The sequence below is a fragment of the Hypanus sabinus genome, chromosome 6 (assembly GCF_030144855.1).
Source record: "Hypanus sabinus isolate sHypSab1 chromosome 6, sHypSab1.hap1, whole genome shotgun sequence".
Lineage (NCBI taxonomy): Eukaryota > Metazoa > Chordata > Chondrichthyes > Myliobatiformes > Dasyatidae > Hypanus > Hypanus sabinus.
Genome location: NC_082711.1, coordinates 179,459,983 through 179,480,853, shown reverse-complemented (window position 1 = coordinate 179,480,853; position 20,871 = coordinate 179,459,983). Strand labels below are relative to the sequence as shown.

The 20,871-nt window shown below is 51.8% G+C and overlaps 1 protein-coding gene across 2 annotated transcripts in view; it reads left to right on the top strand.

The window, feature by feature from the left end:
• Window positions 1–20,438, top strand: part of LOC132396175 (fructose-bisphosphate aldolase C) — a 75,816-nt gene extending 55,378 nt beyond the window's left edge. For both annotated transcript variants that reach the window (XM_059973718.1, XM_059973719.1), the window contains exons 4-9: window positions 9,419–9,473; window positions 13,076–13,236; window positions 13,847–13,930; window positions 15,944–16,118; window positions 16,810–17,009; window positions 19,671–20,438. In XM_059973718.1, coding sequence (XP_059829701.1) covers window positions 9,419–9,473; window positions 13,076–13,236; window positions 13,847–13,930; window positions 15,944–16,118; window positions 16,810–17,009; window positions 19,671–19,766 — 771 coding nt within the window. In that variant the 3' untranslated portion in view covers window positions 19,767–20,438. The remainder of the gene's footprint in view (window positions 1–9,418; window positions 9,474–13,075; window positions 13,237–13,846; window positions 13,931–15,943; window positions 16,119–16,809; window positions 17,010–19,670) is intronic.
• Window positions 20,439–20,871: the final 433 nt, after the last annotated feature.

The following is a 20,871-nucleotide window of genomic DNA, read 5'->3' as shown; positions in this document are numbered from 1 at the left end:
TCTGGACCAGTGAGACAGCCTGCGACCCTGGGTCATACACCCTGACCCACGAACCTGCTGTCTGGTCCAGTGAGACAGCCTGCGACCCTGGGTCATTCCCTCTGACCCACGACCCGACCTGCTGTCTGGTCCAGTGAGGCAGCCTGCGACCCTGGGTCATTCCCCCTGACCCACGGACCGGCTGTCTGGTCCAGTGAGACTGTCAGTGACCCAGGGTCATTCCCCCTGACCCACGGACCTGCTGTCTGGTCCAGTGAGACAGCCTGCGACCCTGGGTCATTCCCCCCGACCCACGACCCGACCTGCTGTCTGGTCCAGTGAGACAGCCTGCGACCCTGCATCATTCGCCCTGACCCACGAACCTGCTGTCTGGTCCAGTGAGACAGTCTGTGACCCTGGGTCATTCCCCCTGACCCACGACCCGACCTGCTGTCTGGTCCAGTGAGACAGCCTGCGACCTTGGGTCATTCACCCTGGCCCATGGACCTGCTGTCTGGTCCAGTGAGACAGCCTGCGACCCTGGGTCATTCCCCCTGACCCACGGACCTGCTGTCTGGTCCAGTGAGACAGTCTGTGACCCTGGGTCATTCCCTCTGACCCACGGACCTGCTGTCTGGTCCAGTGAGACAGCCTGCGACCCTGGGTCACTCCCCCTGACCCACGGACCTGCTGTCTGGTCCAGTGAGACAGCCTGCGACCCTGGGTCATTCCCCCCGACCCACGGACCTGCTGTCTAGTCCAGTGAGACAGCCTGCGACCCTGGGTCATTCACCCTGACCCACGGACCTGCTGTCTGGTCCAGTGAGACAGCCTGCGACCCTGGGTCATTCCCCCTGACCCACGGACCTGCTGTCTGGTCCAGTGAGACAGCCTGTGACCCTGGGTCATTCCCCCCGACCCACGGACCTGCTGTCTGGTCCAGTGAGACAGTCTGCGACCCTGGGTCATTCACCCTGACCCACGGACCTGCTGTCTGGTCCAGTGAGACAGCCTGCGACCCTGGGTCATTCCCCCTGACCCACGACATGACCAGCTGTCTGGACCAGTGAGACAGCCTGCGACCCTGGGTCATTCCCTCTGACCCACGACCCGACCTGCTGTCTGGTCCAGTGAGGCAGCCTGCGACCCTGGGTCATTCCCCCTGACCCACGGACCGGCTGTCTGGTCCAGTGAGACAGCCTGCGACCCTGGGTCATTCACCCTGACCCACGGACCTGCTGTCTGGTCCAGTGAGACAGTCTGTGACCCTGGGTCATTCCCTCTGACCCACGGACCTGCTGTCTGGCCCAGTGAGACAGCCTGCGACCCTGGGTCATTCACCCTGACCCACGGACCTGCTGTCTGGTCCAGTGAGACAGTCTGTGACCCTGGGTCATTCCCTCTGACCCACGGACCTGCTGTCTGGTCCAGTGAGACAGCCTGCGACCCTGGGTCACTCCCCCTGACCCACGGACCTGCTGTCTGGTCCAGTGAGACAGCCTGCGACCCTGGGTCATTCCCCCCGACCCACGGACCTGCTGTCTGGTCCAGTGAGACAGCCTGCGACCCTGGGTCATTCACCCTGACCCACGGACCTGCTGTCTGGTCCAGTGAGACAGCCTGCGACCCTGGGTCATTCCCCCTGACCCACGGACCTGCTGTCTGGTCCAGTGAGACAGCCTGTGACCCTGGGTCATTCCCCCCGACCCACGGACCTGCTGTCTGGTCCAGTGAGACAGCCTGCGACCCTGGGTCATTCCCCCTGACCCACGACATGACCTGCTGTCTGGACCAGTGAGACAGCCTGCGACCCTGGGTCATTCACCCTGACCCACGACATGACCTGCTGTCCGGTCCAGTGAGACAGCCTGCGACGCTGGGTCATTCCCTCTGACCCACGACCCGACCTGCTGTCTGGTCCAGTGAGGCAGCCTGCGACCCTGGGTCATTCACCCTGACCCACGACATGACCTGCTGTCTGGACCAGTGAGACAGCCTGCGACCCTGGATCATTCACCCTGACCCACGAACCTGCTGTCTGGTCCAGTGAGACAGCCTGCGACCCTGGGTCATTCCCTCTGACCCACGACCCGACCTGCTGTCTGGTCCAGTGAGGCAGCCTGCGACCCTGGGTCATTCCCCCTGACCCACGGACCGGCTGTCTGGTCCAGTGAGACTGTCAGTGACCCAGGGTCATTCCCCCTGACCTACGGACCTGCTGTCTGGTCCAGTGAGACAGCCTGCGACCCTGGGTCATTCCCCCCGACCCACGACCCGACCTGCTGTCTGGTCCAGTGAGACAGCCTGCGACCCTGCATCATTCACCCTGACCCACGAACCTGCTGTCTGGTCCAGTGAGACAGACTGTGACCCTGGGTCATTCCCCCTGACCCACAACCCACGACCCGACCTACTGTCTGGTCCAGTGAGACAGACTGCGACCCTGGGTCATTCCCCCTGACCCACGGACCTGCTGTCTGGTCCAGTGAGACAGCCTGCGACCCTGGGTCATTCCCCCTGACCCACGACCCGACCGGCTGTCTGGTCCAGTGAGACAGCCTGCGACCCTGGGTCATTCCCCCTGACCCACGACCCGACCTGCTGTCTGGTCCAGTGAGACAGCCTGCGACCCTGGGTCATTCCCCCTGACCCACGGACCTGCTGTCTGGTGGAGTGAGATAGCCTGCGACCCTGGGTCATTCCCCCTGACCCACGGACCTGCTGTCTGGTCCAATGAGACAGCCTGCGACCCTGGGTCATATCCCCTGACCCACGACCCGACCTGCTGTCTGGTCCAGTGAGACAGCCTGCGACCCTGGGTCATTCCCCCTGACCCACGACCCGACCTGTTGTCTGATCCAGTGAGACAGACTGTGACCCTGGGTCATTCCCCCTGACCCACGACCCGAACTGCTGTCTGGTCCAGTGAGACAGTCTGTGACCCTGGGTCATTCCCCCTGACCCACGACCCGAACTGCTGTCTGATCCAGTGAGACAGACTGTGACCCTGGGTCATTCCCACTGACCCACGACCCGAACTGCTGTCTAGTCCAGTGACACAGTCTGTGACCCTGGGTCATTCACCCTGACCCACGACCCGAACTGCTGTCTGGTCCAGTGAGACAGCCTGTGACGCTGGGTCATTCCCTCTGACCCACGGACCTGCTGTCTGGCCCAGTGAGACAGCCTGCGACCCTGGGTCACTCCCCCTGACCCACGGACCTGCTGTCTGGTCCAGTGATACAGCCTGCGACCCTGGGTCATTCCCCCGACCCACGGACCTGCTGTCTGGCCCAGTGAGACAGCCTGCGACCCTGGGTCATTCACCCTGACCCACGACATGACCTGCTGTCTGGACCAGTGATACAGCCTGCGACCCTGGGTCATTCCCCCGACCCACAGACCTGCTGTCTGGTCCAGTGAGACAGTCTGTGACACTGGGTCATTCCCTCTGACCCACGGACCTGCTGTCTGGTCCAATGAGACAGCCTGCGACCCTGGGTCATTCCCTCTGACCCACGACCCGACCTGCTGTCTGGTCCAGTGAGACAGCCTGTGACCCTGGGTCATTCCCCCTGACCCACGGAACGGCTGTCTGGTCCAGTGAGAAGGCCTGCGACCCTGGGTCAGTCCACCCGACCCACGACCCGACCTGCTGTCTGGTCCAGTGAGACAGCCTGCGACCCTGGGTCATTCCCCCCGACCCATGGACCTGCTGTCTGGTCCAGTGAGACAGCCTGCGACCCTGGGTCATTCCCCCTGACCCACGACATGACCTGTTGTCTGGACCAGTGAGACAGCCTGCGACCATGGGTCATTCAGCCTGACCAACGGACCTGCTGTCTGGTCCAGTGAGACAGCCTGCGACCCTGGGTTATTCCCTCTGACCCACGACCCGACCTGCTGTCTGGTCCAGTGAGGCAGCCTGCGACCCTGGGTCATTCCCCCTGACCCACGGACCGGCCGTCTGGTCCAGTGAGACTGTCTGTGACCCAGGGTCATTCCCCCTGACCCACGGACCGGCTGTCTGGTCCAGTGAGACAGCCTGCGACCCTGGGTCATTCACCCTGACCCACGAACCTGCTGTCTGGTCCAGTGAGACAGACTGCGACCCTGGGTCATTCCCCCCGACCCACGGACCTGCTGTCTGGTCCAGTGAGACAGCCTGCGACCCTGGGTCATTCCCCCTGACGCACGACCCGACCGGCTGTCTGGTCCAGTGAGACAGCCTGCGACCCTGGGTCATTCCCCCTGACCCACGACCCGACCTGCTGTCTGGTCCAGTGAGACAGCCTGCGACCCTGGGTCATTCCCCCTGACCCACGGACCTGCTGTCTGGTTCAGTGAGATAGCCTGCGACCCTGGGTCATTCCCCCTGACCCACGGACCTGCTGTCTGGTCCAATGAGACAGCCTGCGACCCTGGGTCATTCACCCTGACCAACGACCCGACCTGCTGTCTGGTCTAGTGAGACAGCCTGTGACCCTGGGTCATTCCCACTGACCCACGGACCTGCTGTCTGGTCCAGTGAGACAGCCTGCGACCCTGGGTCATTCCCCCCGACCCACGGACCTGCTGTCTGGTCCAGTGAGACAGCCTGTGACCCTGGGTCATTCCCCCGACCCACAAACCGACCTGCTGTCTGGCCCAGTGAGACAGCCTGCGACCCTGGGTCATTCCCTCTGACCCACAGACCTGCTGTCTGGTCCAGTGAGACAGCCTGCGACCTTGGGTCATTCACACTGACCCACAACCCGACCTGCTGTCTGGTCTAGTGAGACAGTCTGTGACCCTGGGTCATTCCCCCGACCCACAAACCGACCTGCTGTCTGGCCCAGTGAGACAGCCTGCGACCCTGGGTCATTCCGCCGACCCACGGACCTGCTGTCTGGTCCAGTGAGACAGCCTGTGACCCAGGGTCATTCACCCTGACCCACGGACCTGCTGTCTGGTCCAGTGAGACAGTCTGTGACCCTGGGTCATTCCCCCTGACCCACGGACCTGCTGTCTGGTCCAGTGAGACAGCCTGCGACCCTGGGTCATTCCCCCGACCCACGACCCGACCTGCTGTCAGGTCCGGTGAGACAGCCTGCGACCATGGGTCATTCCCCCTGACCCACGGACCTGCTGTCTGGTCCAATGAGACAGCCTGCGACCCTGGGTCATTCACCCTGACCCACGACCCGACCTGCTGTCCCGTCCAGTGAGACAGTCTGTGACCCTGGGTCATTCCCTCTGACCCACGGACCGGCTGTCTGGTCCAGTGAGACAGTCTGTGACCCTGGGTCATTCACCCTGACCCACGAACCTGCTGTCTGGTCCAGTGAGACAGACTGCGACCCTGGGTCATTCCCCCCGACCCACGGACCTGCTGTCTGGTCCAGTGAGACAGTCTGTGACCCTGGGTCATTCCCCCTGACCCACGACCCGACCTGCTGTCCGGTCCAGTGAGACAGACTGTGACCCTGGGTCATTCCCCCTGACCCACGACCCGACCTGCTGTCTGGTCCAGTGAGACAGTCTGTGACCCTGGGTCATTCACCCTGACCCACGAACCTGCTGTCTGGTCCAGTGAGACAGTCTGTGACCCTGGGTCATTCACCCTGACCCACGAACCTGCTGTCTGGTCCAGTGAGACAGTCTGTGACCCTGGGTCATTCCCCCCGACCCACGGACCTGCTGTCTGGTCCAGTGAGACAGCCTGTGACCCTGGGTCATTCCCCCGACCCACGGACCTGCTGTCTGGTCCAGTGAGACAGCCTGCGACCTTGGGTCATTCACACTGACCCACAACCCGACCTGCTGTCTGGTCTAGTGAGACAGTCTGTGACCCTGGGTCATTCCCCCGACCCACAAACCGACCTGCTGTCTGGCCCAGTGAGACAGCCTGCGACCCTGGGTCATTCCCCCGACCCACGGACCTGCTGTCTGGTCCAGTGAGACAGTCTGCGACCCTGGGTCATTCCCCCTGACCCACGACCCGACCTGCTGTCTGGTCCAGTGAGACAGTCTGTGACCCTGGGTCATTCCTCCTGACCCACGACCCGACCTGCTGTCTGGTCCAGTGAGACAGTCTGTGACCCTGGGTCATTCCCCCGACCCACGACCCGACCTGCTGTCTGGTCTAGTGAGACAGCCTGTGACCCTGGGTCATTCCCCCGACCCACGGACCTGCTGTCTGGTCCAGTGAGACAGCCTGCGACCCTGGGTCATTCCCCCCGACCCACGGACCTGCTGTCTGATCCAGTGAGACAGCCTGTGACCCAGGGTCATTCCCCCTGACCCACGACCCGACCTGCTGTCTGGTCCAGTGAGACAGTCTGTGACCCTGGGTCATTCACCCTGACCCACGGACCTGCTGTCTGGTCCAGTGAGACAGCCTGCGACCCTGGGTCATTCCCCCTGACCCACGACCCGACCTGCTGTCTGGTCCAGTGAGACAGTCTGTGACCCTGGGTCATTCACCCGACCCACGGACCTGCTGTCTGGTCCAGTGAGACAGCCTGCAACCCTGGGTCATTCACCCTGACCCACGGACCTGCTGTCTGGTCCAGTGAGACAGGCTGTGACCCTGGGTTATTCCCCCTGACCCATGACCCGACCTGCTGTCTGGTCCAGTGAGACAGTCTGTGACCCTGGGTCATTCCCCCTGACCCACGGACCTGCTGTCTGGTCCAGTGATACAGCCTGCGACCCTGGGTCATTCACCCGACCCACGGACTGGCTGTCCGGTCCAGTGAGACAGTCTGTGACCCTGGGTCATTCCCCCTGACCCACGGACCTGCTGTCTGGTCCAGTGAGACCCGCACCCAGACCATAGCCCTCCATGCCCATTCCATCCATGTGCCTATGCAAACTTTGCTTAAGTAGTTGTGCAGAGTGTGGAAAGCTGCTGAGAATTACAATGGGTCGTTGACAGGATGTAGACGTGGCAGATGGAGCAGTAGCCAGAAAAGTGTGAAGTGATTGACTTTGGCAGTTGGAACTTGAAGGCAGACACAGGGTTTATGGCAGGATTGTTAGCAGTGTGGAGAAACAGAGGGATTTAGGAGTCCACGTCCGTAGATCCCTTAAAGTTGAGAGGCTGGTTAAAAAGGCACATGGTGTGTTGGCCTTCATTAGTCGTGGGATTGAGATCAAGAGCTGTGAGGTCATGTTGCAGCTCTACAAAACCCCGACTTGACCACATGCAGTACCGGTTCAGGTCTGGTCCCCTCATTATTGGCAGGATGTGGAAAATTCACCAGGACGCTGCCTGGATTAGAGAGGGTGCAGTGGAGATTGACCAGGATGCTGCCTGGATTAGAGAGGGTGCAGAGGAGATTCACCAGGATGCTGCCTGGATTAGAGAGGGTGCAGAGGAGATTGACCAGGATGCTGCCTGGATTAGAGAGGGTGCAGAGGAGATTGACCAGGGTGCTGCCTGGATTATAGAGGGTGCAGAGGAGATTGACCAAGATGCTGCCTGGATTAGAGAGGGTGCAGAGGAGATTGACCAGGATGCTGCCTGGATTAGAGAGGGTGCAGAGGAGATTGACCAGGATACGGCCTGGATTAGAGAGGGTGCAGAGGAGATTGACCAGGATGCTGCCTGGATTAGGGAGGGTGCAGAGGAGATTGACCAGGATGCTGCCTGGATTAGGGAGGGTGCAGAGGAGATTTACCAGGATGCTGCCTGGATTAGAGAGGGTGCAGAGATTGACCGGGATGCTGCCTGGATTAGAGAGGGTGCAGAGGAGATTGACCGGGAAGCTGCCTGGATTAGAGAGGTTGCAGAGGAGATTGACCAGGATGCTGCCTGGATTAGGGAGGGTGCAGAGGAGATTTACCAGGATGCTGCCTGGATTAGAGAGGGTGCAGAGATTGACCGGGATGCTGCCTGGATTAGAGAGGGTGCAGAGGAGATTGACCGGGAAGCTGCCTGGATTAGAGAGGTTGCAGAGGAGATTGACCAGGATGCTGCCTGGATTAGAGAGGGTGCAGAGGAGATTGACCAGGATGCTGCCTGGATTAGAGAGGGTGCAGAGGAGATTGACCAGGATGCTGCCTGGATTAGAGAGGGTGCAGAGGAGATTGACCAGGATGCTGCCTGGATTAAAGAGCATGCCTTATGAGGATGGGTTGAGCGAGCCAGTGCTTTTCTCTCTGGAGTGAAGGAGGATGAGAGGTGTACAAGATGATAAAAGGCATCGATAGAGTGGACAGTGGGAGACTTTTTTCTAGGGTGGACATGGCTAATAGGAAGGAGGGGCATAATTTTAAGGTGACTGGAAGAAAGTATAGGGGGGATGTCAGAGGTAGGATTTTTCATACACAGAGCGGTGGTGTGTGGAACGCCCTGCCAAGGTGGGGGCAGAGGCAGATACATTAAAGACATTTAAGAGTCTTTTAAATATTAAAATGGATTATAGAAAAATGGAGGCTATGTGGGAGGGAACAGTTGGATTGGTCTTGGAGTATTTTAAAAAGAGGGTACATTGTGGGCCAAAGGGCCTGTACTCTGCTGTTCTGTGTTCCAAATATTACAGCTGATAGCACATCCACCAATTTCACACTCTCACAACCCTCCCCTTAAACATTTCACCTTTCACCCTTAACCCATGACCTCTGGCGGTAGTCTCAGTGGAAAAAGCCTGCTTGCATTTACCCTATCTATACCCTTCATAATGTTGTACACCTCTATCAAATCCCCTCTCATTCTCCTACACTCCAGTGAATAAATTCCTAACCTATTCGACCTTTCCTTGTAACTCAGGTCCTCAGGACCCACCAACATCCTTGTAAATTTTCTCTGTACTCTTTCAACCTTATTGATATCTTTCCAGAACAGCACACAATACTCCAGATTAGGCCTCATTAACATCTTATACAATGTCAAAATAACATCCCAACTCCTGGGCTCTGATTTATGAAGGCCAATATGCCAAAAGCTTTCACAAACCTGAGAAATTCTACAGATGTTGAAAGTCCGAAGCAACACTCACAAATTGCTGGGGGAGCTCAGCAGGCCAGGCAGCATCAATGGAAACGGTTGATATTTCATGCCGAGACCCTTCAGCAGGGCTGTCAGCGTCCTGGCAAAGGTTTCGGCTCAAAGCGTTGACTGTTTACTCTTCCATCAATGCTGCCTGGCCTGCTGAGCTCCCCCAGCATTTTGTGTGTGATGCCAAAAGCTTCCTTTATGACCCTGTCTACTTCTGATGCCACTTTCAAGGAATTATGGCTATGTACTCCCAGATCCCTCTGTTCTATCAGACTCCTCCCACCCACTGTGTAAGGTCTTCAAATTCTTAATTAAAATTTTCTCTCTGAGAAGGAATGATTATTTTAGAGTGATGTGAGTTTGAATTTTTTTCTGTGAACGTTGCACACCAATTATAAATGTCAATGTTGTATTTCTAATCCAGGGTTCCTGGACTAAACTGTCATGTATTTCCAGGTTGATAAAGGCATTGTCCCCTTGTCTGGAACCAATGGCGAGACCACCACCCAAGGTAGACGATCTGCTGCTCCAGGAGTGTGGGACATCTGTCTGGTGTGGTGGGAGATGGGTGTTTCGGGAGGTGGGGGGAAAGTGTTACAACTTTCTATGGATTCCTCTCTCCTGCCTGCCGCTGTGATTACCCATCTTGCTATTTTGTTGTCCCCTCATTTCTCCCTTTCTCTGCAGCTTAAAACATTTTGGGAACTGGGAATGGATCTGTATTCCTTGAAAATGTGTCACAGCTAGATAGAGTTGTTATAGGAGTTTTTGGGACGTTGGCCTTCATAAATCAAAGTATTGAGTACAGGAATTGGTATGTTATGTTGAAATTGTTTAAGACATTGGTGAGGTCTAACTTGGAGTATTATGTGTAGTTCTGGTCACCTACCTACACGAAAGATGTCAATAAGATTGACAGAGTTCAGAGATGTTGTCAGGACTAGAGGACCTGAGTTATAGGGAAAGGTTGAATAGGTTAGGACTTTATTCCTTAGAGCACAGGAAAATGAAAGAAGATTTGATATAGGGTTACAAAATTATGCAAGCAAGCTTTTTCACTAAGTTTGGGTGAGACTCGAATCAGGTCATAGTTTAATTGTGAAAGGTGAAATGTTCAAGGGGAACTTGAGGTGGAACATCTTTACTCAGAGGGTGGTGAGCGTGTGGAATAAGCTGCCAGTGGAAGTGGTGGATGCGGGTTCAACTGTAACATTTAAGAGATGTTAGGATAAATCCATTGATAAGAGGGGTACAGGGGGCTATGGTTTAGGTGTGGGTCGATGGGAATAGGCAGAATAACTGTTTGGCATGGACTAGATGGGTCGAAAGCCTTGTTTCTCTGATTTTGAACTGAAGTTAGGTCATTGAATGAAACATGAGCTGCCTCTTGCTCTCTATCAGGCCTCTTCATCCAATCATCTCAAAATGCTTTTGTGGGATCCTGATGTTTACAACAGTAACTGTGATCTACAAGTTCACTGTAAGGACAACGTTAACCTCTCTGCTCTTTCAATAATGTTTTTATAACTACTTGAGAGAGCAGAGGGCACCATGGTACAATATCCCATCCCACAGATCCCTGTATGACACTGTTTATGCCTGGGTTATCTGCTCAGATCCCTGGGGCGGGGCTTGACCAAAGCTTACCGAAAGATTGGAAATAAAGGAGATTCTGCAGTTGCTGGAAAACCAGAGCAACACACACACAAAATACTGGAGGAACTCAGCAGGTCAGGCAGGATCAATGGAAAAGAATAAAGAGTCGATGTTTCAGGATGAGTTTCTTTGTGAGGACCGGAGAAGAAGCAGGAATAAGAAGGTGGGTGGGGGAGGAGGGGAAGGAATGCAAGCTGGCAGGTGATAGGTTTCAAGGTTACATTTAATGTCAGTGAAATGTATACAATATACATCCTGAAATGCTTTTTCTTCACAACCATCCACAAAAACAGAGGAGTGCCCCAGAGAATGAATGACAGTTAAATGTTAGAACCCCAAAGTCCCCCCAGCTCCCCCCTCCCATGCGTAAGCGGCAGCGAGCAACGATCTCCCCTCCCCCCTCCAGCAAAAAGCATCGGCGCCCCCCACCGAGCACTCGAGCTGCAGCAAAGCATCAATAAAGACACAGATCTGCAGTACCCCAAAGGCTACTCGTTCACCCAGTAATTCAACATACCGCAGGCTCTCTCATAAGGGAAAAAGAGATGTCTCCGTTTCACAGCGAGAGGTGAGGGGGAAGATGGCGTGAAGTGGAAGAGGTAAAGGCTGAAGAAGGAATCTGACAGGAGAGTGGACAGTGGGAGAAGGGGAAGGAGCAGAGGCACCAGAGGGAGGTGGTAGGCAGGTGGGGAGAAGAGAAGGAGCAGTAGTAACCAAAATGAGGAATGGAAAAAGAGAGAATGGGGAGGTGGGGGGAAAGTTACTGGAAGTTTGAGAAATCAAAGTTCATGCCATCAGGTTGGAGACTACCCAGTCCGAATGTGAGGTGTTGCTCCACCAACCGGAGTTTGGCCTCGTCATGTTGCAGTACAGGAGGCCATGGACTGACATGCCGGAATGCGGGTGGGGAATCAAATTGAAATGGATGGCCATCAGGAAATCCCGCTTTCCATGGCAGATGAAGCAAAATTGCTCAATGATGCTGTCCCCCAATCTACGTCAGGTCTCACCAATGTGAGCACCAGATACAGTAGCTGACTCCAACAGACTCTCACTGGTGAAGTGTTGCCTCACCTGGTGGTATGGCTTGGGCCTTGAATGGAGGTGAATAGGCAGATGTTGCACTTCTTCCACTTGCAGGGATAAGTGCAGGGAGGGAGATCAGTGGGAGGGGAAGAGTGGACAACTAGATCACGGAGGGAGCAATCCCTGCAGAGAGTGGAGGGGGGAGGGAAAGATGTACTTGGTAGTAGGATCCTGTTGGGGATGGCAGAGGTTAGGGAGAATGATGTGGAGGCTCTTGGTTGAGAACAGATGTGGTGGAAACAGAAGAACTGAGAGAAGGGAACAGCAGTTTTCAAGTGACAGGGTGGGAAAAGGTATAGTGAAAATAGCTGTGAGAGTCGAAGGCTGTGAGAGTCTTTTATAAAAAGATATCAGTAGACAGTTTTTCTCCAGAGATGGAGACAGAGATCGAGAAAGGGGAGGGTGGTAACATAAATAGTGATAGACAATAGACAGTAAGTGCAGGAGTTGGCCATTTGGCCCTTCGAGCCAGCACTGCCATTCAATGTGATCATGGCTGATCATCCACAATCAGTACCCCGTACCTGCCTTCTCTCCATATCCCTTGACTCCACTATCTTTAAGAGCTCTATCTAACTGAGAGGCATGGATCGTGTGGATAGTCAGGCTTTCTCCCAGGACTGAAATGGCTGCCACAAGAGGACACAGGTTTACGGTGCTGGGGAGTAGGTACAGGGGAGATGCCAGGGGTAAGTTTTTTACTCAGAGTGGTGAGTGTGTGGAATGGGCTGCCGGCAACGGTGGTGGAGGGGAATACAATAGGGTCTTTTAAGAGGCTTTTAGATAGGTACATGGAGCTTAGTAAAATAGAGGGCTATAGGTAAGCCTAGTAATTTCTAAGGTAGGAACATGTTCAGCACAACTTTGTGGGCTGAAGGGCCTGTATTGTGCTGTAGGTTTTCTATGTTTCTATGTAACAGAAATACACCGAATGAATTTAAGGGCAGGGTGGAATCTGGAGGCAAAGTTGCTTCATGCTCAGCACTGGTGCATGAAGCAGTGCCAATGCAGCCACCAGAGCAGTGCAGGAAGAGTTGGGGAGTTACCAGTGTGGTGATGAAAATGAAACTCAGCCAACAAGGCGAGTGTGTATTTTAGTGAATTCCCATTGCATGATTTATTGTTAATTGCTTCAGTGCTGCCTTCGGAATTACTGAATATGGACTTTCCCACTGAATGAGTTGAACGGTGATCAAATGGTAATAGTCACTGTTTAAACAATCATCCAAATTGCTTTCAGCCAAAAATAACTTTGTTTGACCGATCATGTCTTGTGTTACAAAATGAAAACAATTATTTGTTAGAGATGGAAGATTTGCATTTGTATTTTTATTTTTGTGTCTGACAAACTGGTGTCTTTCCATCTTGAAGGCTTGGATGGATTAGCGGAGCGTTGTGCTCAGTACAAGAAGGACGGTGCAGACTTTGCAAAGTGGCGTTGTGTACTGAAAATCAGTGCAACAACCCCATCTGCTCTCGCCATCATGGAGAACGCAAATGTCTTGGCCCGTTACGCCAGCATATGCCAGCAGGTAACGTGGAAAAATTTCAACGATGCTTTCTCCTGAGTGTTATTGAAGCTGGAGTTGCAGTTCCCATCACTATGTCTTGTAATCACCCTCCCCCCCCCACCACACACACATTCCTCCCTCACTGATGGACAGTGTAGATTCCCTATGGGTGGTCACCCTCGGTGAAGGGCAGTGTACATTGGAAACACTCTCTCCATATCCACTCTATCTAGGCTTTTCAATATTCAACAGGTTTCAATGAGATCCCCCTCTTCCAAACTGCAGTGAGTACTGTACAGTCCCAGATCTTGAGAGTTAACCTTTTCAATCCCAGGATCATTCTTCTGAGCCTCCTTTGAATCCTCTCCAACGCCAGCACATCCTGCCTTAGATAACTGGATTAGGATGTGGGGTGTGTGTGTGTGTGTGGGGGGAACTATTGGTGGTTAGAGATGGTCACATTGTCCTGGATTTCTGATGTGGCTCAGTGCCCTAATGAAAAGTTAGCTGTCACACCAATTGAGTTTAATGATGTAGATGGGTAAAGAATAACAGGGAAAGCTCAAACCAAAAACAGATCCTGAATGGTAATTTCCAGAATCCCCTTACCTCTGTCCATTGTGTGTTCCAGAATGGTATCGTTCCTATTGTGGAGCCAGAGATCCTGCCTGATGGTGATCACGACCTGAAACGATGTCAGTATGTCACAGAGAAGGTAGGCTTATGTATATGCAGCACTGATCAGAACAGTACATCACTGCTCTTTGAATCTTCCCAAATAAACTCATAACACGAGCACACAACTGACACTATTTAAATACCGTTCACTCTAAGCACAGTGTAGTGTCTAACGGCCACATAGCTGATGCTATTTCAGAACACGTTAGCAACATTCTCCTGTCCCAATTAAGCAGCGTGGTGTCCCAAATAAACAAAAGGAATTTGGGCCATTTTCTTTATTCATTTTTGTTCTTTCACAGTTGTCCCAAATAAGCGGCTGCCCCGATTAACGTGTGTGTGTGTGTGTGTGTGTGTGTGTGCGCGCGTGTGTGTGTGTGTGTGTGTGTGTGTGTGTGTGTGTGTGTGTGTGCGCGCGCAAATATAGATATACAGGGGAAGAATCCGTTCTTGAATCACTGTGTGTCGTCAGACTCCTGTACCTCCTCCCTAATGAAAGATAGAAACAAAAAACCTATCCCTTCACTTCCTCATCCAGGTCATTTATAAAAATCACAGAGTAGGGGTCCCAGAACAGATCCCTGAGGCACACCACTGGTCACCAACACCATGGAGAATATGACCCGTCTACACCCACTCTTTGCCTTCTGTAGGCAAGCCAGTTCTGGATCCACAAAGCAATGTCCTCTTGGATCCCATCCATGCCTCCTTCCTTTCTCAATGAGCCTTGCATGGGGTGCCTTATTAAATGCCCTGCTGAAATGAGAAGAGTCATGTCCTGGGTGAGGGGGTTTCTTCATGATAGACACCACCTTTTAAAGGCATTGCCTTTTGAAGATGTCCTGAAAGCTGGGGAGGCTGGTGCCCACAGTGGAGCTGACTGAGTTCACAACCCTGCAGCTTTCTCCGATCCTGCACAGTCCACCCTCCTGTACCCCTTCCCTGATGGTAGCCATGAGTAGAGGGTATGTCCTTGAGGGTGGATCACTTTTCCAAGATGTCCTGAAAGCTGGGGAGGCTGATGCCCAGGGTGGATCTGGCTGAGTTCACAACTTTCTGCAGCTCTTTCTGATCCTGTGCAGTGGAGCCTGCACACCAGACAGTGATGCAAACTGGGGTAAGAGGTAGAAACTGATGAATGCAGGGTGTTACAGGAAACAAAAGTAGTCAGTGAGTAAATCCAATAACAGATTTTTTGACATTAATCTGCTGTAACCATTTGCTGGATATGCCTACAAAAGGATGCTACAACTCCGTATAACACACTTACTGTGCGCCCTCACTCCATCTGCCAAGAACAAGATTTCCAAGTGGCCAACCTTTTAAATTCCAGTCCCCATTCCCATTCCGTCACGTGGGGTCATGGCCTCCTCTACAGCTACAATGAGGCCCCTCTTAGGCTGGAGGAGCACCACCTCATAGTCCATCTGGATAGCCTCCAAACTGATGGCATGAATATCAATTTCTCTAACATCTAGTGATTTCTCCTCCTTCCCCTCCTCTCAATTCCTCCTCTTCCCTCTTTTCCTCACCTGCCTATCACCTCCCCTAGTGCCCCTCCTCCTTCCCCTTTCCCATGATAACTCTGCTCACCTGTCAGATTTCTTATAGATTCCCATCTATCAGCTCCCAGTTTCTTACTTCATCCCCCGCCCCCAAACCACCTGGCTTCACCCATCACCTTCGAACGTGCTCTTTCCCTCCCCATGCATTCTTATTCTAGCTTTGTCCCTCATCAATGCAGATGGTGGTGCTTTGGTGAAAACAGCTCTGCGGGCTGGCAATGAGGCGTTAAGCTGGAGTCCTGCTCTGCTGTTTGATATTCTATGTGTTGTTCGCTTGCTCTTTGCCATTGGCGCAATTTGTTCTCTTTTCACGCATTGGGTGTTGGATGTGTTCCATGGTGTGTCTCTGTTTCATGGCTGCCTGCGGGAGGACATGTCTCAGAGTTGTATTCTGTATACATATCTTTGAATCTTTAAATAGGGAGAAGGGAATCTTTCTGTGAGCTGAGCTGTAATTAGAACACTGTGTGGCCTTTGCATTTTAGGTGTTGGGTGCTGTCTACAAAGCACTGAGTGACCATCACATCTACCTGGAAGGTACTTTGCTGAAACCCAACATGGTAACTCCCGGACATTTGTGCCCTACCAAGTACAGCCCAGAGGAGATCGCCACCGCCACGGTTACTGCACTGAGACGCACTGTTCCACCTGCCGTTCCAGGTATGTGGACCCCAGACGCCCGGAGTATGACAGGCACCTGCTGCTGAGCTAACTGATACCCGCACAGGAGCGCAGCGGCTAACGTACCAGAAATCGCGGATTTCGGTTCGGTTCTTGCCGCTGTCCGTAAGGAGTTTTCCCATGACCGCCTGGGTTTCTTGCCACATTCCAAACACATACAGACAGGTTAGGGTTACTAAGTTGCGGCCATGCTATGTTGCTACCAGAAGCAGGGTGACACTTGCGGGCTGCCGCAGTACATCCCCACTGATTTGATTTGATGCAGGCAACACATTTCACTGTATGCTTCTATGTGTGTGTGACATAAAATTCATCTCTTTAAAATCTTAAGTGGGCGCAGATTGTTTATGTTTTGAGTGGACTTGGTGTATAAAATTATACCCCACTGTTTAGCAATTATCCAAGAAACTTGGAAAATAGTCCTTGTGGATTTCACTGTGCCCAAGAGCTAGGGTAACACCATACCCCAAGAGTCCTACATCTTCACAGAGCATATTTATCAGAAAACATCCTTTTTCTCTGTTTCTTTCCATGCACCATATCACTTGGCAGGAGTTACCATGATGAGGCTAAACAGACATTCTAACAAGACACACCTAACAAGAGGAGGGTGGAAGTGCAGGTCAGACCTCCCTCATTCTACAAACTCACATTGTCTGTTTTCTCCCAGGAATTACATTTCTATCTGGAGGCCAGAGTGAGGAGGAGGCTACCATCAATCTCAACGCTATCAATAAATGCCCACTGCCAAAACCATGGGCACTGACCTTCTCATATGGCCGAGCTTTGCAGGCCTCTGCACTGAACGCTTGGCGTGGAGAGAAGGAGAACATGCAGGTAGCGCAGAATGAGTTCATGAAGCGAGCTGAGGTAAGTGTTTTCGGGGAGTGATTTCTACCTATGTGCTGGGGTTGTGGATCAGGGATCATACTGGGAACTTATGGTCTATGCCAAACAAAACACAGTTATACAGCTTAGAAACAGGCCCTTCAGCCCATCTAGTCCATGCCAAATTTTTATCCAGCCTGGTCCCATCGACCTGCACCTGGACTACAGCCCTCCATACCCCTCCCATCCACATACTTATCCAAACTTTTCTTAAATTGTTGTGGGTAGTATAGAAAGTTGTTGAGAGTTCAGTGGGATATTGATAGGATTGGACAAGTGGCAGAAAGAGCTCAGCCCAGAAAAGTATGAACTGATTCACTTTGGAAAGTCAAATTCTCATAAGTGTTGCAATCAAATCTGCATTCACCACTTCTGCTGGCAGCTTGTTCTATACTCAGGTTCCCCTTAAATATTTCACCTTCACCCATGACCTCTGGCTCTAGTCTTACCCAACCTCAATGGAGAAAAAACTGCTTGCATTTACCCTATTTGTGCCCCTCATAATTTGATACACCTCTTTCAACTCTCCCCTCAATCTCCTATACTCCAGGAAATAAAGTCCTAACCTATTTAACTTTTCCCTATAGTTCAGGTCCTGAAGTTGCAGAAACATTCTTGTAAATTTTCCCAGTACTCTTTCAATCTAATTGACACTTTCCCTGTCGGCAGGTGACCAAAACTGTACACAATATTCCAAATTAGGTCTTTTACAATTTCAGCATAACATCCATTTCCTGTACTCAGTACTCTGAATTATAAATACCAATGTTCCAAAATCTCTCTTTATGACCCTGTCTACCTGTGAGGCCACTTTCAAGGAGTTATGGATCGATATTCCCAGGTCCCTTGCACTCTTCTCAGTGCCCTACCGTTCATTATGTAAGCCCTACTCTGGTTTGGCCTTCAAGAGTGTACATCTCACACTTGCCTGCATTAAATTCCAGCTGCCATTTTTCAGCCCATTTTCCCAGCTGGTCCAACAAAGCTGCAAGCTTTGATGGTCTTCCTCGTTGTCCACTGTGCCCCCAGTTTTGGTGTCACGTGTAGTATGTCGGTGGAACACAGATTTTATGGGTGGGTGAGGTAGGGATTCTGCCCTGGACATGGGCTTGTAATCCGAGCTGCTCCAGTCTGACACTTTACTGACTCTTTGAGGAACTATTTAGCTTACTGGCACTCAGATCTGCAAGAAGAGAAAGTTGAATTTGCACTGTGGTCTTCACATGGTAAAATGCCATTATGAGGCCGCTCTCAGGTTGAGAGCACTGCCTCATGTTCTGTCTGGTGGCCTCCAATCTGATAGCATGGACATTGTTATTAGAAAATAGGACATAGAAATCTACAGCACGTTACAGGCCACAATTTATGCCGAGCATGTAACCTACTCCAGAAACTGCCTAGAATTTCCCTAGTGCACAGCCCTCTCTTTTTTTAAGCTCCATGTACCTACCTAAGAGACTATTAAAAGACCCTATTGTATCCGCTTCCACTACTGCTGCCAGCAGTGCATGTTATTTCTAACTTTCAGTAATTTGTCTCCCTCCTTCCCTTTCATCCATGGCCCACTGTCTTCTCCTATCAAATTCCTTCATCTTCAACCATTTACTTCTTCCACCAATCACCTCCCAGCATCTTACTTTAGAGACAGAGGTGTGGGGAGTTAGAGGTCAGATTAGAGTTGAGGGACAGGGATGTGAGGAGTTAGAGGTAAGTTTAGGGACAGGGATATGGGGGAGTTAGAGGTCAGATTAGGGTTTAAAGACTGGGATGTGAGGAGTTTGAGGTAAATTTAGGGACAGGGAAAAGGGGGAGTTAGAGGTCAGATTAGGGTTTAAGGACAGGGATATGGGTGAGTTAGAAGTAACTTTAGGGTTTAAGGACAGGGATATGGGGGAGTTAGAGGTCAGATTAGTGTTTAGGGACAGAGATATGGGGGAGTTATGGCAGAGTTAGCTCTGCTTCATGTTGCGGATGGGTGATGAGGACATTTGAAGTTTAGCCCTCCGCTTTGCACTTGAGGTCCAGCAAGCAGGAGTCTATTTGAGCAGGCGGCACAAGGAGGCATGAGGCCTAGCCAGTCGGTGCTCCTGGAATTTGAGCCTGGGGTTCTGGTTTCCATCTTGGGCTGGCCCGGGACTCAATACTGAAGATCTGAAGCCTGAACTCTGGAAACTGGAGGCCCAGAGGCCTATCCTGGAGTTGGAAGACTGTCCGCGTATGTGGGTGGGAGGAGGAGGGGGGGAAAGAGGCTTGATGTGCTACTGTTGTTTTATTGGTTGTTGTGTTCTGCCGAGCATTGTGGGTTTGCTACGTTGGTACACGTGTGTGGTGTGACATGCAGAGGTTGTGTTGGTCATTGATGTAGGTGATACGTTTCACTGAATGTTTCGATGTACATGTGGTAAATAAATACGAACCTGAACTATGAGATGCTGCTGTAACAGGGCCCTATGAGAATCAACAAGCCTCAGGGAGTAAGGGTTCTATTTTAGTGACTGGGGGTACAGTAGTATTTTAGACACCCCATTATAATGGCAGCAGTCTGGTACTCTTCTGGGCTTAATGGCTGCATTGTTCTGACTCATTTCTAAACAATGTATACTTAGACCTCCTACTTCAATCACCTTTGTCATTACTTTGTAGGTGAACAGTTTGGCCGCCCTTGGACAGTATGAAGCAAGCAGTGAAGGTGAAGGTGCAGCCAGCCAGTCTCTCTACATCGAAAATCATGCTTACTGAAGGGAATAAAATCAATAAAAAACTAATTCTACAATACGCTTTTCCTAATCAGCTGACCCTCTGCTGCCTCGTACACCGTGATCACACTGCCTGCCTGCATTGTTAATCTGCATAGATGTGACCCAAGTTTAAGAGAATGGGCAAGACTACTCACTGTCCCTCCATCTCCTATAACCCCTGCTCAGTTTGTCTCACCCTCTATTGTGACCTTTCAATAGAAATGAACAGCTCCTTATTGGATGTACTAACCTCTAATATAACGCAGTGTGTTCTTGCTTCTCTGAAAGGTTTAAACCGTGTTATAATGTTAGCTGCCTTGCCTTTTACTCACCCAGGCTTGTGATGAACAACAACCTCCTTTAGATCAGATACTCAATGCGGTTTGCTGTGTCACAATGTGAAGCTGTTACCGTAGCTTGTCAGTGAAATCCCAGAGGTGGCTATACACTTGGAAATTTAACACTATTTATTACTAATCTATACACCGTTAAACAGATGGTGTTTCTCCCAGAAGATGCACTGTTTGTGTATTTATTGTGTGTGGTGAAAACACACAACTGTAGATGTGATTATGTGGGAGCACTGAGTATTGTGTTGGAAAGTATTTTGTTATATATAACTGTACTGACTTTACACCTACTAGTAGTTGCAATAAACGGGGAAGAAACTCTCGTATTATTCTCTGTTACTCAATTTAAATATGTTTAAACTTGTAATTCATGTAGCAAATCTCTTAGGCTCCTTTCTCAAAACCTCTGTGCAAAACGTTGGAGTAGTGGTTAGTGCGACACCTACAGCTCAGGAAGTTCTGGAGTTTGCAGTTCAATTCTGTAAGGAGACATAGAGAAATACAATACAGATGTAGGCCCTTTAGCCCATCTAATCCATGCTAAAACCAATTAAACTGCCTACTCCCATCGACCTGCACCGGAACCGTAGCCCTCCGTACCCTGTACTACATGTCAAAATTTCTCTGAAAAGTTGAAATCGAGCTCACATGCAGCACTTGAGCTCACTTGGCAGCTCATTTCACGCTCTCATAACACTCTGAGTGAAGATGTTTCCCCTCGTGTTCCTCTTTCATGCTTATCTCATGCCTGCTTGT